The sequence below is a fragment of the Primulina eburnea genome, unplaced genomic scaffold (genome assembly GCF_022965805.1).
Source record: "Primulina eburnea isolate SZY01 unplaced genomic scaffold, ASM2296580v1 ctg1415_ERROPOS9300000, whole genome shotgun sequence".
Taxonomy (NCBI): domain Eukaryota; kingdom Viridiplantae; phylum Streptophyta; class Magnoliopsida; order Lamiales; family Gesneriaceae; genus Primulina; species Primulina eburnea.
Window position 1 is genome coordinate 87,713 of NW_027330944.1, and position 16,266 is coordinate 103,978.

At 38.7% G+C, this 16,266-nt stretch overlaps 1 protein-coding gene across 1 annotated transcript in view; it reads left to right on the forward strand.

Moving 5' to 3' along the window:
* Positions 1-16,266, forward strand: part of LOC140820746 (uncharacterized aarF domain-containing protein kinase At1g71810, chloroplastic) — a 62,390-nt gene that overhangs the window by 29,720 nt on the left and 16,404 nt on the right. Inside the window, exons 4-7 of the mRNA XM_073181093.1 lie at positions 1,866-2,036; positions 2,171-2,323; positions 3,966-4,001; positions 4,437-4,480. Of these exons, the coding sequence (XP_073037194.1) occupies positions 1,866-2,036; positions 2,171-2,323; positions 3,966-4,001; positions 4,437-4,480 (404 nt within the window). The remainder of the gene's footprint in view (positions 1-1,865; positions 2,037-2,170; positions 2,324-3,965; positions 4,002-4,436; positions 4,481-16,266) is intronic.

Consider the following 16,266-nt stretch of genomic DNA (forward strand, 5'->3'; position numbering starts at 1 on the left):
ACCATATCATTTGGAAAACTCCTATTCCATCAAAGATTCAAATATTCTCGTGGGCGGCAAGTCTTGGCAAATTACCTACATCCGAGATGATGCAAAAGTGATGGCCTAATTGTGCTCTTTCTCCCAGTTGGTGCGTGTTGTGTCGTAATGATTTGGAAACACAAGATCATATGCTCATTCATTGTAAGCTTGCTAATGAATCGTGATCTAGGACTTTGGAAGAAATGAGATTGGTTTGGGTCATACCAAAAACAACACAAGATTTGTTTATTACGGATCTTGGACAATGGCTCGACAAAAGAGGAAAGATCTTTTGGAGGGTGGTGATCCATGGCATTTGTTGGGGTATCTGGTTAGAGAGAAATAGAACAATCTTTGAAGATTTGGAAGACAACGCAGAAGAATGTGGGGAAAAAATCAAGATCAAGATAGCAAATTGGATTGCAAATACTAAAGAGTTTCAGAGTTTATCGATACTTGATCTTTTAAGAGATTGGACTTATGTTTATTGCTAATTTCATGATTTCATTTTTGTTGGTAGTGGACCACTAGTCCACTTGATGTAAAAGAAACACTCTTTTTTTAATAATATTATCAAGTTTCTTATCAAAAAAAAAAAACTGTGATATGAGTTCCATCTGCTTTAATTATCTTTTAGAGCTTGGACAAGTTTTTATGTACAAAAATGGTGTGATGAGTTAGTATAAAATTGGCAGCCCCTAAATATATGATCCAAGGGGCTAGGTTTTCCTATCTCTAAGGCATTCATAGCATTTGCAGAAGGAAGCATACCTGATTTAATGAAGGCACGATTACCTGATGGTTTATCTGGCATATCCAAGAATGATTTCAGCCATTCAATATCAAGTTTGTCGGGAGGGGTTTACTATTTTCTTCTTGCTGGTCTGAAGTATTCTCATGTGCATTTGCCATATTGGTTTGACCCTTCTCTGTCCACTGCCTAACTCACTTGTTTGTTCAGTTCCAGGTTTTCCATGGAGCTTCCAACATCGATCCTTCATATGTCCTTTCTTCTTGCAATAAGTGCAGTATATGTTAGAACTTTGGCCTTTTTAGGTCCAGTAGCTGCTAATGCTGATACTTCAATGGAGGTTATGTCTTGAAGTACAACTCCGCGTCTATTTTCTTAGATTTGAACAATAGCAATAGCCTCAAGGGAAACTCCTCTACCAAAAATCTGCTCTCGTACTCTGTCAAACTCCTCTGGAAGGCCTGTCAAGAAACCAAATGTTTTATCTTTCTTCATTAGATTTCGAAGAGTGGTGACATCCTCATGATCTCATATTGAGATACATTTTTAGTAATTTATTTCCTGTTGCAGATTTTTAGATAAATTATCTATTCCGTGATAAAGAAAGTATCTTGTTTGCCCATCGTGAACTTGAGATTGATGTGATAGATATGTGCAACATCGTTTTTCTTCGAATACATCTGTTGTATTGTTTACAAAATTTCTTGAGCTGTGTTCATAAACATGCATGTTTCTCGAGCTGTAGAATTCCATAGATCTAGGAAACTCTATCTCGATCATAGTGATCTAAATTTCTAATCCTATAAGTTTGTATTTACAAACTGATTAGATAACACCAAATCCCTAACATTTTGTTACATACTTTACCATGGGTGTTTGCCAAACCTCTATTAGCCATCTTATTTTTTAGCATTGCAAAAAGAAAATTCTAGAAATTTGCTTCTGTAAGTTTTGATATAGTTAAATGGAACTCACTGGAATGCTGCACTTGCTGGAGGGATTAAGAGTTATTTAGATTGAATTGAATTGGGGATTTTCTCGTGTCATTAACAGTAAATTGTCTGTTAAATATATGCTTCTTGAGTTCTTGTAGGATTTGATACCACCCTCATATTTGAATGAGCTTTCACTCTTGCAAGATCAAATTGCACCATTTTCCACAAAAATTGCGTTTGATACTATAGAGCAAGAACTAGGGCTACCAATAGATACGCTTTTCTCGGAAATCTCACCTGAGCCTGTGGCAGCTGCATCACTTGGACAGGTTAGTTCGTTTCTATGTCATTTAGTTGGGAGAGGTTTTACGTGACGTTATCTTGATACATATCACAATTGCAGAGATCAAATTAGTTTTCGTGGTACTGTTGTTTCAATCTGATATTCTTCATATTGGAAAAGGTATACCAAGGTAGGCTGCGGTCCAGTGGGAATGTTGTTGCCATAAAAGTGCAGAGGCCGGGAGTTAAAGCTGCAATATCCTTGGACTTACTGATCTTGCGTTATCTCACAGGGTTGATAAGGATAGCTGGAAAATTTAACACTAACCTTCAGGTAATATCTAAATGGTATTCATCTACAATACTAAGTGTCTATCTAAGAGGATTAATCAATCCAAAACAATGGTGACCAGGGGAAACTTTTTAAACAAAAGCGTCCAGGTTAAAATGTGTTTTTTTATTAAAGGAAAGCCAAAGTATTTATATATGTCTATGTAATAGTGAAAAGAATTTTCATTTATTTTTCAAAGAAATTGAAGTTGAAGCCCAAGAAACTGCATTTTTTGGCTGTTTTATTTTGACTTTTATCTCCACGGTTTTACGCATACTATGTCACCTTCTCTTTGAACATTTTATGATGGTAATGTAATTAAAACTTTTGGAGTACATAATCTTGAATTCAACCACTTTTTGTGAGGTGTAACATTCCAGCATACGTAAATGCACTTGAAAATCATATAATGATTGTACTTTGATCTAATTCTTTATTAATTTAGGTATCTCAATATATAAGATCTTGATTTTATAATTTACATCTCAATAACTTGTCAACAGTACATGCATGTCAATTCTGTACTTTACAGGGCATATTAGGAGACAAAAAAAATTGTGGCCCAATGTAACTTGCCCCATCAAGGACCCAAACATGTATGCATGCATATAAAATATGACATGATTGTATTTCGCAATTACATAAACTGTAGACTGACATTTGATCCACGAAAGGCTCACATGGCTCACATGGTTTACATTGGAGGAAAGAACATGCTCATCGTATTACTTATTTGTAGATGTGATTTAAGGCGCTCTCATACTATTAAATTTGCATGACTAGGCATGATTGAAATAATGGTTGCATGAATTCAACAAGCAAGCAAACATGATAAAATGATGGACCAACTTTTAAAAATTAAAACCCTTTCCTTAATATGGTTGAAAACATTATATCAAGCTCTAAAAGAAAATAAATACATTTGCTATTTTTTTCCCTTCATCAATGGTTAGTAGCATGTGGATGTTAAATAGCAGTGAAACAAAGAAGTGGTTTCTTGAGAAACCTTGGTGCTTAGAGGATTATGAATTGCACCATTGTCGGAGTCACTGAATTTGATGTTTTACATAATATTGTCCGACAATGAACTGTACAATGTTATTTGCTTGAATGACAGTTCTGGAAATTATATTTCTTAACTTTAAAATTTTATTATTATGATTTGTTTAATTTATTAGAATTCTCATGGTTATATCAGGATTCTAATTTGATTTGTTTCTTTATAGAAGTGGATATGTTAGATCATGAAAGCCTATATTTCATTATTTAGGAAATTGCATGTTACCCTTATGAAATCCCGATATTGGTGAAAGCAACTATGAAAAAAAAAAATCTATTAACTTCTCGTGTTTTCAAATATTGAGCGCACGCATTCCCAAGTTTTCAATATTGAGCATACACACACTTATACGTAAGTGTTTTTAGGGGTACATGTGCTCAATAGTTGAAAAGTTAATAGATCATTTTTTCATGGGGGTTATCAGCAATATAGGTATTTCTCATGGGTATGTATGCAATTTCTCCTTTTAGAGCACATCAGCAATTTACTGGCCTGTGCTTCGTCATATGCCAGATTACTAGTTTTTTTTTTTTTTTTACAATTTTCTAAATAATTAATGAATAAAATCCCGAGCATCAATTGCAGGCTATCATTGACGAGTGGGCATCAAGTCTTTTCCGGGTATTTAACTCCTTCACAATCTCATTATAGTATATTACACAATTTAAAGAGGAAACTGATATTTAATTTGCTAGCTATTTATTTTATTTTTACAACTGCATATACTTGATAGAATTCCTTCCACTTAGATAAATATAGGTTAAGTTTTTCGTTCACGATAAACTAACCAAGTAAATAGAAGTTTTCGACTGGACACAAACACGTTTTTTTGACATGAACAATTTTTTGGTAGATTGGCTTGATTTATTAGTTGGAATTGTTTTTCTATAAACAACAGGAAACCTTGTTGGAACATTTAATGTTGCTTAAATAATATATTTCACATTTCCAATTGAGAAAATGGAGAATCCGCCCTTCTAACTTTTCTTTGTAGGTGTTGCATGAGGAATATTCTTAGTGCTTCATATTGAATACAGGTAATCCAATTGAATGCAGGAGATGGATTACAAGATTGAAGCAAACAATGGAATTAAATTTAGGTAAGCAATCCTTTTGTCATTGCCTTGATCCTAATCTAAGATAGCAGCAAGTAATTCTTTATTGCAACTATTAGCCTCTTCATGGAGTCTGGATCCATAAACTTTTACCCTGATGGAGGAGAGAAAATGTAGAGCAAGGAACATGAAAGAGTATTGCTTATAATTATTTTCAGTTTTACAATGATTAGGATATAAAGCATCTAATCATAATGACTAACTTTCCTCAACTAAGGAAGTTAAATGTTATTATAAGATTAAGAGTATTCAAACAAGATCTACATTTCTGTGTGTAGTAGATATTCATATTTTACTGAAATATTTTCTATTTTCTACACTCCTCAAGTTCGCGCTTGTATATCTATCATGTCCAACTTTCTAGTGAAGTCTTCAAACCTTGATCTGTTTCTGAAATGAACTTTTGTGAGAACACCATCAACTTTTGTTCAAAAGTGACACATGGCATACTAATTACTCCATTTTCTAACTTTTCTTTACTAAAATTTCTGTTAATCTCAATATGCTTCTTGTGATTATGTTGAAAGAGATGATTTGCAATCCTGATTGCGGATTTATTATGACAAAATAGTTTCACTGGAGCTATCGGCTTTAAATCAATTTTTCATGTTCCAACTTCAGCCACAGTATCTCACAAACTCCACTAATCACAGCCCTTAATCCATTTTCGGCACTACTTAGAGCAACAACATTCTGTAAGTTGGCGTCAAGCAAAGAGGTCATAACCAACAGACAACTTGAAATTGCTTCGTTTTTGTGTCAAAGTGACACCTGGCATACCCACAATATTCCAACCAAACACCTTCCCTTACTTTTTTTTCAATATTCAACATGCTCCTCCTACTCTGCAATTCGTTACCACTACTTTCATCATCATGTCTATAACTGAAATCTTTCCTTACCATTATACCTCTGAGAGTGCATGGTAAATTTTTGTTTTCCTCTTATTTTATCATATATGGTGGAGGATCGACAAAATTTTTTACCATAACAATAACTATCGAAGAACGCAAAAATCGCCATCTCCTCGAGGTGGCTCGTTCTTTATTGTTCACACATAATGCCCTTCATCATTCTAGAGTGAGGCTGTCCTCACAACCATTTACCTCATCAATCGAATTTCTTCTAGAGTACTTAAGTTCCAAACACCTATTAAATCTCTCCTTAGCATCTACCCTAACTCACACTTACTACACAACATTCCCTTAGGTATTTTTGGTTGCTCATCATTTGTGCAAATTCATTCTCAGCATAGATGATAGCTTGATCCACGTTCAATCAAATGTATTTTTCTTGGGTCTTCACCAAATCAGAAGGGGTACAAGTGCTATTCACTGACCACAAAGAAATTCTACAATCCAATGCTTGTCACCTTCAATGAGTCTGACCTTTTCTTTCCACCTTCCTTAGTTCAGAGGGAGCAGATGATCAATGAACCTCAGAATCTGGATCCTTTCCACATACCAAGTGACCAACCTCATACACATCCTACCGTTTATATTGATACAATACACACAAACACCCACAAGATAATTCCCAAATTCTACCTTTTGACCATGTTTATTCACGCATGAAGCCTTTTCAAGACCAAACAGACAATCAGCAAACCAGGAACACTCCCTTAATACCAGATCCTCTGGAAAACAATCAAGGTACGACAAGCTCCAACTCACCTGATATCGATGATAGACCAGTTACATGGAGAAAAGGGGTCGGATCATGCACCCAACACACTATAAGTACTTTTTTCTCTCTTGATTTATTATCTCCTGCATATCGAGTCTTTGTTGTGAATTTAGACTAGGAATAGGTTTTATCAAGCATCACCGAAGCTCTTCAACATCCACGATGGAGGGCAACGGCCTTTGATGAATACAGGCTCTTGAAAAGAACAACACTTGGCAGATAACGGAACTTTCACCTGGAAAACAAACTGTTGGATGCAAGTGGATTTTCACAATCAAACATAAGGCTAATGGAAACATCGAACGATATGAAGCACGAGCAGTAGCAAAGAGGTTCACTCAATTATCAGAGACCTTTGCCCATGTAGCCATGCTAAACACAGTTCTTATCCTCCTATCTATTGCTGCAAATCTAGACTGGCATCTATATCAACTCGATGTTAAGAATTCCTTCTTAAATGGGGATCTGGAAGAGGAGATCTACATGTGTATTCCATATGGATTCGAATCCAAAAATACTTCCAATAAAGTCTGCAGTTTAAAGAAATCACTTAATGGTTTGAAGCAATCCCCAGAGCTTGGTTCCACAAGTTCACAAAAGTCTTGAAAGAAAGTGGATACACATGGTGCCAATCGGATCATACAATGTTTGTCAAATATTCCAACCAAGACAGTATTTCTGTTATCATTGTATATGTCGACGACATTATTATTACTAGAACCATGAAGAAGATATCACTAAGATCAAACAAGTACTTTCAAAATAATTTGAGATTAAGAACCTAGGGCAGTTGAAATATTTCTCGGGGCTCAGTTCTAACTTCAAACCTTATTCTAAGTAATCGATCGCGTCCTCAGGTCCTCGGCGCCGGCCTCCGGCCATCGGCGGCTTCCCCCTATTCGTCGGGGTAGTTTCGTTTCTTTCTTTCTTTCCTTCAGATTCGGTCCTTTACCATTCTAGCACTAATGGGATTTACGACAGGTAGGCGTGATGAAATTATTAAGGTAGAACAAAAACTCTTCACGCTGAGATTGGGTAATGGTGGTAGGTCCATTTGGTGGTCTGAGAGAACTAGGAACGCTTGTTTTATGATGGATTTCGAAAGACAGGAAGCTCAGTGGCTAAGTGCAAGACTCAGAGAGGCTATCACTAAACCAATGCGGGATAAAGCTTTCTTCAGATTCCGAGGTACAAATGCAGTTTTCACGCTTCAACACTTTATAAACAAACGCGGAAGATTTTTGGAGGTGTCGAAAATCTCTAATCAAGGGAGGAGATCGAACACTATTATGCCGAGCGGTATTAACTCTGTGGGATGGAGAAGTATTTCAAAGGCAATGGAAAGATTGTTGTCTGGTTATCTGAGGCCGAACTACAACCAGTCTTACAAAGGTATGGGTTACAGGAATCTCAAGCTTCCATATCAGGATGATAGAAGGTTTCAGAATGTTAAGGAACAAAGGTCTGGTAAATTGTGGAAAGGTAGGAATAACCAAAGTCCTAGTAAGAAATGGGAAGAAGCAATCATTGTCACAAATAGTAGTGCCAATATCTCGTGGGAGAAAATTCAGGCTGCACTTGGGAATGCGACAAAGGACAGGATACAACTTTTTCCATTTCAAGCAAACAAGGCGGTGTGGTGGCCTGCAAATGCTGAAGATTTCTCCTCATTCATAAATCTGAAAAGAGGGTTTTTTGATTATGGTATATCCTTAGAGTTTGGGCCGTGGAACGATGATGTCAATTCGGCGGATATTGTGGAAAAATGTTGTCATAGCTGGATTAGTATATATGGGCTATCTTGGAAATTATGGGAGCCGGCTATTTTTAAGATAATAGGTGACAACTGTGGGGGACTGTTGGAAATCCATGACAATACAGTTTCTTTCAGAGATCTGGGAGCCGCAAAAATCAAGGTTAAAGGTTTTGAAGGAGGTTTCATTCATACTAGAATGAAGTTGCTGTTGGATGGAGGGGTTAGAGATTTGTTGTTTAGGGTGGAAACTTTCGATGCTGGGATGTATGAGAGAAATGTTAAACAAACTTATGCGCAGGTGGTGAGGAATGGAAAAAAGATTGTGGCAGGCTGGGGAAACATGAATCTACACAGATTAGAGATTCAAAATGAGACTTTGCAAAGGGGTAACTCAAATGGTGCTACTGCAATAGAAGTAACACCACAAAATATCTGTAACAAGGAAATCGTGGGGAAGGATAAAGCTTTGGGTTCGGAAATGGGAAATTCGAACGACGTGCAGGGGTCGACAAATAAGGAGGAGCAATCTAAGAATTCAGCAAATAAAACCGGAAATTCTACAGCTCAGGGGAGTAGGGTGATCAAGATTCTTTCCAGAATTGTTCCGAAAGATTTTGCTAACTTTGGAAACTCCGTAGTTAACTCTTTGGAAACAATGACTCCTGTGGGCAATGACAAAGGGATTGGGGGTATTAGTACAAAGAACCTGTTGCCCATGTTCGGGAACACTTATCAACGCAGACGGAAGTTAACGGCAGGAGAGAAAGAACATACGGATACTATCCATAATGCCGGGGTTGATCTGGGTTGCTTAGACAAAGAGAAGAAGTTGAGTGACTTGGATACAAGTGATGAGTTAGAGTTCAAAGATTCTCTGGAGGACCCGCTAGAGGCTGAATTCGAATCTTCAGACACAGAATCTCTAATATCGGTTCATTCTGAAGAATCTGTGGCGCTAGAGGAAGCTGTGGACTCGTTGGCGGAGCTGTTCGCATCGCCTCAAGGTTCAATTAAACTTGCCAGCTCGCTTGAAACGGTAAACACGAATGCTAATGAGGGTCAGGTACTATCAGTTATTCAATCTTCACTTGTAAATCTTTCTTTTAAATTTCAATCTATCCTCCCAGTTTCTTTTTCAGCATTGGGTATGTCTAGTGGGTTATTAGGGGGGGTTTTGGTGAGTGGTGATGAAAAGCCGGGAACTGGGAAAGAAATTTCCATAAGGAATATCATGGATAGTTCAATTCTTCAGGAAGACAACAGGGAGGTGGTTAATAGAGTTGCAAGTGGTGAGAAAAAGATTGATTCAAAAAATAATATGCTAAGCAGGGAGCTCTACAGATTGAAGTGTGGGATCAGTTATGACAGAGCTTCGACAGCTAAGGGAGTGAATCTGTCTTTATGAAAATCTTATCATGGAATATTAGAGGGGGGGGTCGTCTAAAAGAAGAGAACTTGTTCGCAAAATCATTCGCCATGATAAACCTGATATTGTTGTGCTTCTGGAAACCAAAAAAGAAAGGGTGGATAGAAGTTTCATTGCAAGTGTGTGGAAGTCGAGATTTGTTGATTGGGTTTGGCTGCCGTCAGTGGGTTCATCGGGGGGTATTGTGGTAATGTGGGATCCGAGAATTGTGTCGGTAGTTAATAATTTGATTGGGGAATTTTCAGTGTCAATTGAGATAAGATGGCTTGAGACAGATAGCTGGTGGTTCTCAGCTATTTATGGTCCGGTTCACCGCGAGATAGGGAGTATTTTTGGGATGAAATAGCTGGCTTACACTCCATTTGTGGGGAAAAGTGGTGTTTGGGGGGGGATTTTAACGTGGTTAGAAACTTGGGAGAGAAATTGAATAGTCGATCTATAACAACGAGTATGAAATGCTTTGATGGCCTGATTGACGAGTTACAACTTATTGATCCACCAATTCTCAACGCAAAATTTACTTGGTCTAATATGAGGGCTGAACCAATATGCTGCAGGTTAGACAGATACCTTTTCACGACAGGATGGCAGGATCTATTTCAGAATTTTAGACAAACGGTGCTACCTAAGATCACTTCGGATCATTGCCCAGTTATTCTGGACACAGCTAAATGTAAGTGGGGACCGTCCCCTTTCAGGTTTGAGAATTGCTGGCTATCTCATCATAAATTCAAGCGTTTGGTTCACACATGGTGGAATAATGGATACACTAATGGATGGGAAGGTTATAAGTTCATGCAAAAACTTAAGACGATGAAAGAACAGATCTTAATATGGAACAGGGAGGAGTGGGGAGATGTGGATAGCCGCTTCAAAGAATCGAAATTCAGGATTTAGCAGCTGGACACTTTAGAGGCAGATGGGTGGTGGTCTGAAATTTTTAACGACGAAAGGAAGGGATTAAGATGTGAGCTGGAAAAAATTACTATTCAAAGAGGACAGATGGATAGACAGAGAGCAAAAATCAAATGGATGAAGGAAGGGGACCACAACACTAAATTCTTCCACTCGCTGTTGAGTAATAGAAGGAACAAAGCCATGATTGAAAAATTGGAATTGGAAGATGGTTCTGTTGTTACAGACGAAATACAAATTCAAGGGGAAATTATTAACTTCTTCAGTAAACTGTATGGTAAAATAGAGGGGGCGATGACGGAGTTACACGGAGACGAGGAGGCTTTTCTTGATTTATCTTGGGGAGAAATTGATTCAGTACATGCCGAGGGATTGGAAGTGGCATTTCAAGAGGATGAGGTCAAAAAAGCGGTGTTTGAAAGCGACGGGTGTAAGGCACCAGGCCCGGACGGCTTCACAATGGCCTTCTATCAACAAAATTGGGATACGGTGAAAGATGATGTAATGAAAGTGTTCGCTGAATTTTTTAACAGCGGGATTGTGAATGGTATTACTAATGAGACTTACATTTGCCTCGTCCCTAAGAAACAAGATGTGAGCAGGTTAAATAATTTCCGTCCTATCAGTTTGATCACTAGCTTGTATAAGATAATGGCGAAAGTATTGGCAAACAGATTGAAAAATGTGATGAATCATACCATTGCCGAAAACCAAAGTGCATTCATTAAGGGAAGACAAATTATCGACTGTTGTTTAATCGCAAATGAGGTTGTCGAGGTGTACCGCAAAAACAAGAAAAAAGGATGGGTGTTTAAAGTTGACATTAGAAAAGGCTTATGACAACGTCGATTGGAATTTTCTGAATTTCGTGTTGGGGAAAAAAGGGTTTGGAGAGATGTGGAGGAGATGGATTATGGGTTGTGTTTCAAATGTATATTTTTCGATATTCATCAATGGTAGACCGAGGGGTAAAATAAAAGGGGAAAGAGGGCTCAGACAGGGTGATCCATTGTCGCCTTTTCTATTTAATTTAGTGGTAGATGTGTTGGGTAGGATGGTTGACAAGGCAAAAGAGGAAGATATTGTGCAAGGTCTAGAGGTTGGCAGACAGAAAATTCAAATTTCCCATATTCAATTTGCAGACGATACATTGTTCTTCACACAATCGAAGCAGCACTTGCTGGAATTGGTGGATATTATCAAGAAGTTCGGGCGCCACTCGGGTTTGAGGATAAATTGGGATAAAAGTGAACTACTGGATTTGAATAGATCGGTTGAAGAAGTTAATGAGGTGGCAGGCATCATTGGTTGTAAATCAGGAGATTGGCCGATTAAATATTTGGGAATCCCCTTGGGTGGGAACCCGAGGATTATGGGATTTTGGGATCCGGTACTATCGAAAATGTCCAAAAAATTGGCGAGTTGGAAAAAAACTTTTTTCTCAAGGGGGGGGGCGGCTTACTTTGATTAAAGCGGTCTTGTGTGCTATGCCTTCCTACTTTATGTCACTATTTCTAGTGCCAAATACAGTAGCTATCAAGATGGAAAAAATCATGAGAAACTTTCTTTGGGATGGAGCAGATGGGGAAAAAAGTTGCCATGTAGTGGGGTGGAAGCAAGTGTGTAAACCAAAGGAGAGAGGAGGTTTGGGACTGGATAAGATTTGCTTGAGAAACAAAGCGCTACTTGGGAAATGGTGGTGGAGAGGATCGGTGGAAAGAGACACCTTATGGAAAAAGGTTATTATCAGTTTATATGGGCTTCATGAGAATGGTTGGGATTTGGGGCTAGCGGAAAAATCAACATTCAGAAGTCCCTGGAAGTGTATTTCCCGTTCTTTCCCGGCTTTTCATCAGTTGGTGAGGGGAGTTTTCAGGGAGGGTAATATCATTCGTTTCTGGGAGGACGTGTGGGTGGGGGAGATCTCTTTCAGTGTTCGATTCCCATCTCTTTTTCATGTCTCTGTTCATGTTAATAAACCGATTGTTTTTTTTGTAGGGGAGCTTTCTAGTGTTAGTAATTTGGTCTCCTGTTGGGATATTAGGTTTAGAAGAAACTTGAGTGAGTTGGAAATTGGGGAGTTTGCTGATCTAATGGGTATACTTCAGTCAGTAACAATTCAGCGGGGTGTTGGGGATTTTAGGAGGTGGGTGGGGGAGTCTTCGGGTTTGTTTTCTGTTGGTTCTTTCTATAAATCGTTCTTTGCAACTGAGATGCCTTTGCCCTTTTCTTTTCTTCGATATATCTGGAAAGTACCTATACCTTCAAAGGTCCAAGTGTTTTCGTGGATAGTGGGGCTGGAAAAACTACAAACTTGTGACTCGATGCAACGTAGGTGGCCTGGCTGTTACCTTCGGCCGAACTGGTGCTGTTTTTGTAAGTAAAATGAAGAGGATCAGGACCATCTACTACTACACTGCTCATTCTCTTACAACATATGGCTGCATGTGATCAATGAACTGGGATTTATGTGGACATTTCCGCAGAAGGCAAAAGATATGTACTTTCTCGAACCGGGTTGGGATGCAGGGAGAAAACATTTGAAATTCTGGTATATGATTGTTCACTGTGTCTTTTGGTCGATTTGGAAGGAAAGAAATTCAAGAATTTTTGAAGACAAAGCGGAGCAAATACAACAAGTTTGGGAGAAGATAAAATTTTTGGTTGCTACTTGGACATCTCTGCTCAAAGATTATAAAGATCTTCGTATAGTGGATTTGGTTAGGGATTGGAATTATGCTTTGATGTGATAACTTAGCTTTAAATTTGTACTCTTCTATTTTAAACTTGCGGATTGCTTATCCGTCCTTGTAATCTTTTCTATCTATTCAATATAAATCTGTTTCCTCTAAAAAAAAAATATTTCTCGGGAATAGAAGTGGCCAGATCAAAACATGGAAATTTTATTTCTCAGAGAAAATATGTCCCGGACCTTTTGATAGAAAGAGGGATGTTGGGATGCAAGTGGAAAGGGAATATGCTTCCACAAGATCGCCCTAAAAAACATATAGTTATACAGTGATGCTGATTGGGCAAGATCTTTCACTGACAGATGATCCACATCTGGGTATTGCTCATTTGTATTGGGTAAAAAAACATAGCGAAAAAAAAACAACCTGTGGTGGCAAGAAGCAGTGTAGATACCTGATCGAGCAAAACTTGCACAGTAAAATCCCCAATAAAAATATGATTTTGTATGCTCAAAATAAATCGCAAGTGCACGATGTCAAGTAATAGTATAGTGTATATGAATACGAGTATCTTTCCACTGGAGACTGTATTTAACAATTATTATTTTAGTTATTAAAACTTTAGCGACGAAATTTGATTGTTTGTTTATAACTACTAAAATGCAAGAAAATTAAATAAACAAGTTCAACGATTAAATGATAAAATATGAATGCTAAACCAATGGATTAAATTTCAAATGATAAAAGAATTTGTTGGGACTTCTGGTTCACCTACCCCTTATTAATTAATTAATTCGTTCGATTGTGTTCTACGCTTCCGACAGGATTTCCTATTCAATTGAACACGCTCTCTCGAGCTATGCCAAACTAATTCACTCAATGAAGTAATTAAATGTCTTTAATCATTTATCAAGAATGAACCGCATTTCGATTGATGAAATCCCCTAGTTTTCGACCCTAAGGACTATGACTATCGGCACGTATCCAATTTCTTATGTCTATGCAAATTGTAGATCCGCAGATTATACTACTCGATCCTATCACTAGTTATTCTCTCGAACTCACTCGTGATATAAAATTGTCGTAAGAGTTAGCTACGCTCAAACGACACAATAAAAATCGTAATACAATCAAGAGCAACGCACAACTCAAAATATAAATTAATCAACTAAAAGTTTGGGGTAGGATCCCCTTCAATCCCAACAAATATGAAAGTTGCTACTAGAATTCATAATTAAAATAAGCAAAACAATGTTTAAACAAAGAAAAATAAACTAGAAATACTAGGCGTGACGAAATCTGCGAAGAACGATGCCCGGAAACCGTCGAATCTTCAATCCAAGTGCAAAAGCTCTCCCCAAAAATCCTTTTTGGCTCTCCAAATCTGTCTGAATAATCTTCAAAAGTCGACCAATCGCCTTTCCATAGCAACCCCCATCCAAAATAAGGTAAGAAATCGCGTCCAAAATTTTCCAAAAATAGGCGGCGCTCGGGCGGTAGAAAAGTACCGCTCGAGCGCCACACTCTCTGTAAGTTGCTGGACTTGTGCGGCATTCCTGCATCGAGAAGCTTAATCGTCTCAGCTTTCACTACCTCTTGCATCTTAGGATTCAATCTTCGCTGAGGTTGCACAAGAGGTGAGTACTTGTCTTCCATCAATATCTTGTGCATGCAGACTGAGGGATTGATCCCTTTGATATCCGCCACCTTCCATGCAAATGCGCCCTTGTGCGCTTTTAGAACCTCCACTAGTTTGGCTTCCATCACATCTGTCAAAGCGGCAGAAATAATGACAGGTAATGTGGTATTCTCACCTAAGTAAACGTACTTGAGGTATGGAGGACAACGGCTTTAGCTCAAGTGTGGGTGGCTCCTCGATGCTTGACCTTTGAGGGGTCAAATCTCTTCGTTCTCCTAGATCCTCCAGTCGCATCCTCATTGGCTTTCTCCATGGATGGTTGGCATTCAAGTGTGCCATGATTTCAGCTTTCTCTTCATCCAATTCCTCTTTTCCCATTTCAGTGGTGATAGTGGCCTCCACCGGGTCCCTAAAAGTATCCTGCACATAATGAGACACAAGAGAGTCCAAAGCATCAATTCTAAAACAACTATCAGAATGCAGTGTGTGCTTAAGTGCATGAAAAACATCGAAAGTAATCTCATCCTCGCCCACTCTCAGTTTCAACTTCCCATCTTGCACATCAATCAGTGCCTTGCCAGTTGCAAGGAACGGTCTACCCAAAATCAGAGGCATCTCCGCATCCTCCTCCATATCAAGCACCACGAAGTCCGCAGGGAAAATGAATTTGTCCACTTTCACTAGCACATCCTCAATCACTCCGCGGGGGTACTTGACAGACCTGTCAGCCAGTTGTAAAGACATCCTCGTCGGCTTAGGCTCTCCTAATCCGAGTTTCCTGAAAACAGATAAGGGCATCAGATTAATACTTGCACCAAGATCACACAACGCTTTACGAAAAACAACATCACCAATCATGCAAGGGATAGAAAAACTCCCTGGGTCTTTTAGTTTCGGTGGGATTTTGTTTTGCACCAAAGCAGAGCAACTCTCAGTCAAGTTCACTGTCATGTGATCCTCCAATTTTCGCTTGTTAGCTAAGATGTCCTTTAAGAATTTGGCATAACTAGGCATTTGCATTAAAGCATCGGCAAAGGGAATATTGATATGCAATTTTTTAAACACCTCAAGAAATTTACCGAATTGTGCATCTAGTTTTGCCTTTTTCAATGCTGCGGGGAAAGGCGGGGGGATAACAATCTTAGGATGTGCCGTGGGTGCTGGTGTAGAGTTAGATGACTTACCTTTTGACGCCTCAGCATGCTCATCCGATACTTGGCTTTTCTCTTTCTCTCTAGGCTCCAAAATCTTTCCACTCTTCAACTCAATGGCCTTCACTTGCTCTTTTGGATTAGTTTCGGTGTTGCTTGGCAAGGTGCCCGGCTCTCGATTTGCTATCATCTTGGCCAATTGCCCAATCTGAGTTTCGAGCCCCTTAATCGACGCATCTTGATTTTGAAGTCTAGTTTCAGTGGATGAAATAAACTTAGACATCATTTGCTCCAAGTTGGACTTTTCTTCTCTAGGAGGATCGGATCTGTACATTGGTTGTTTGCATTGTTGTCCTCCTTGCGGTCTAGTTTGACTGTTTTGACCGCCCCATGAGAAGTTAGGATGTTGCCTCCACCCAGGATTGTATGTGTTCGAATAAGGGTCATGCCTTGGGCGGTTTTGGACTCCTACTTGATGCACCGGTGCTCCTTCGGGCACATAGAATGG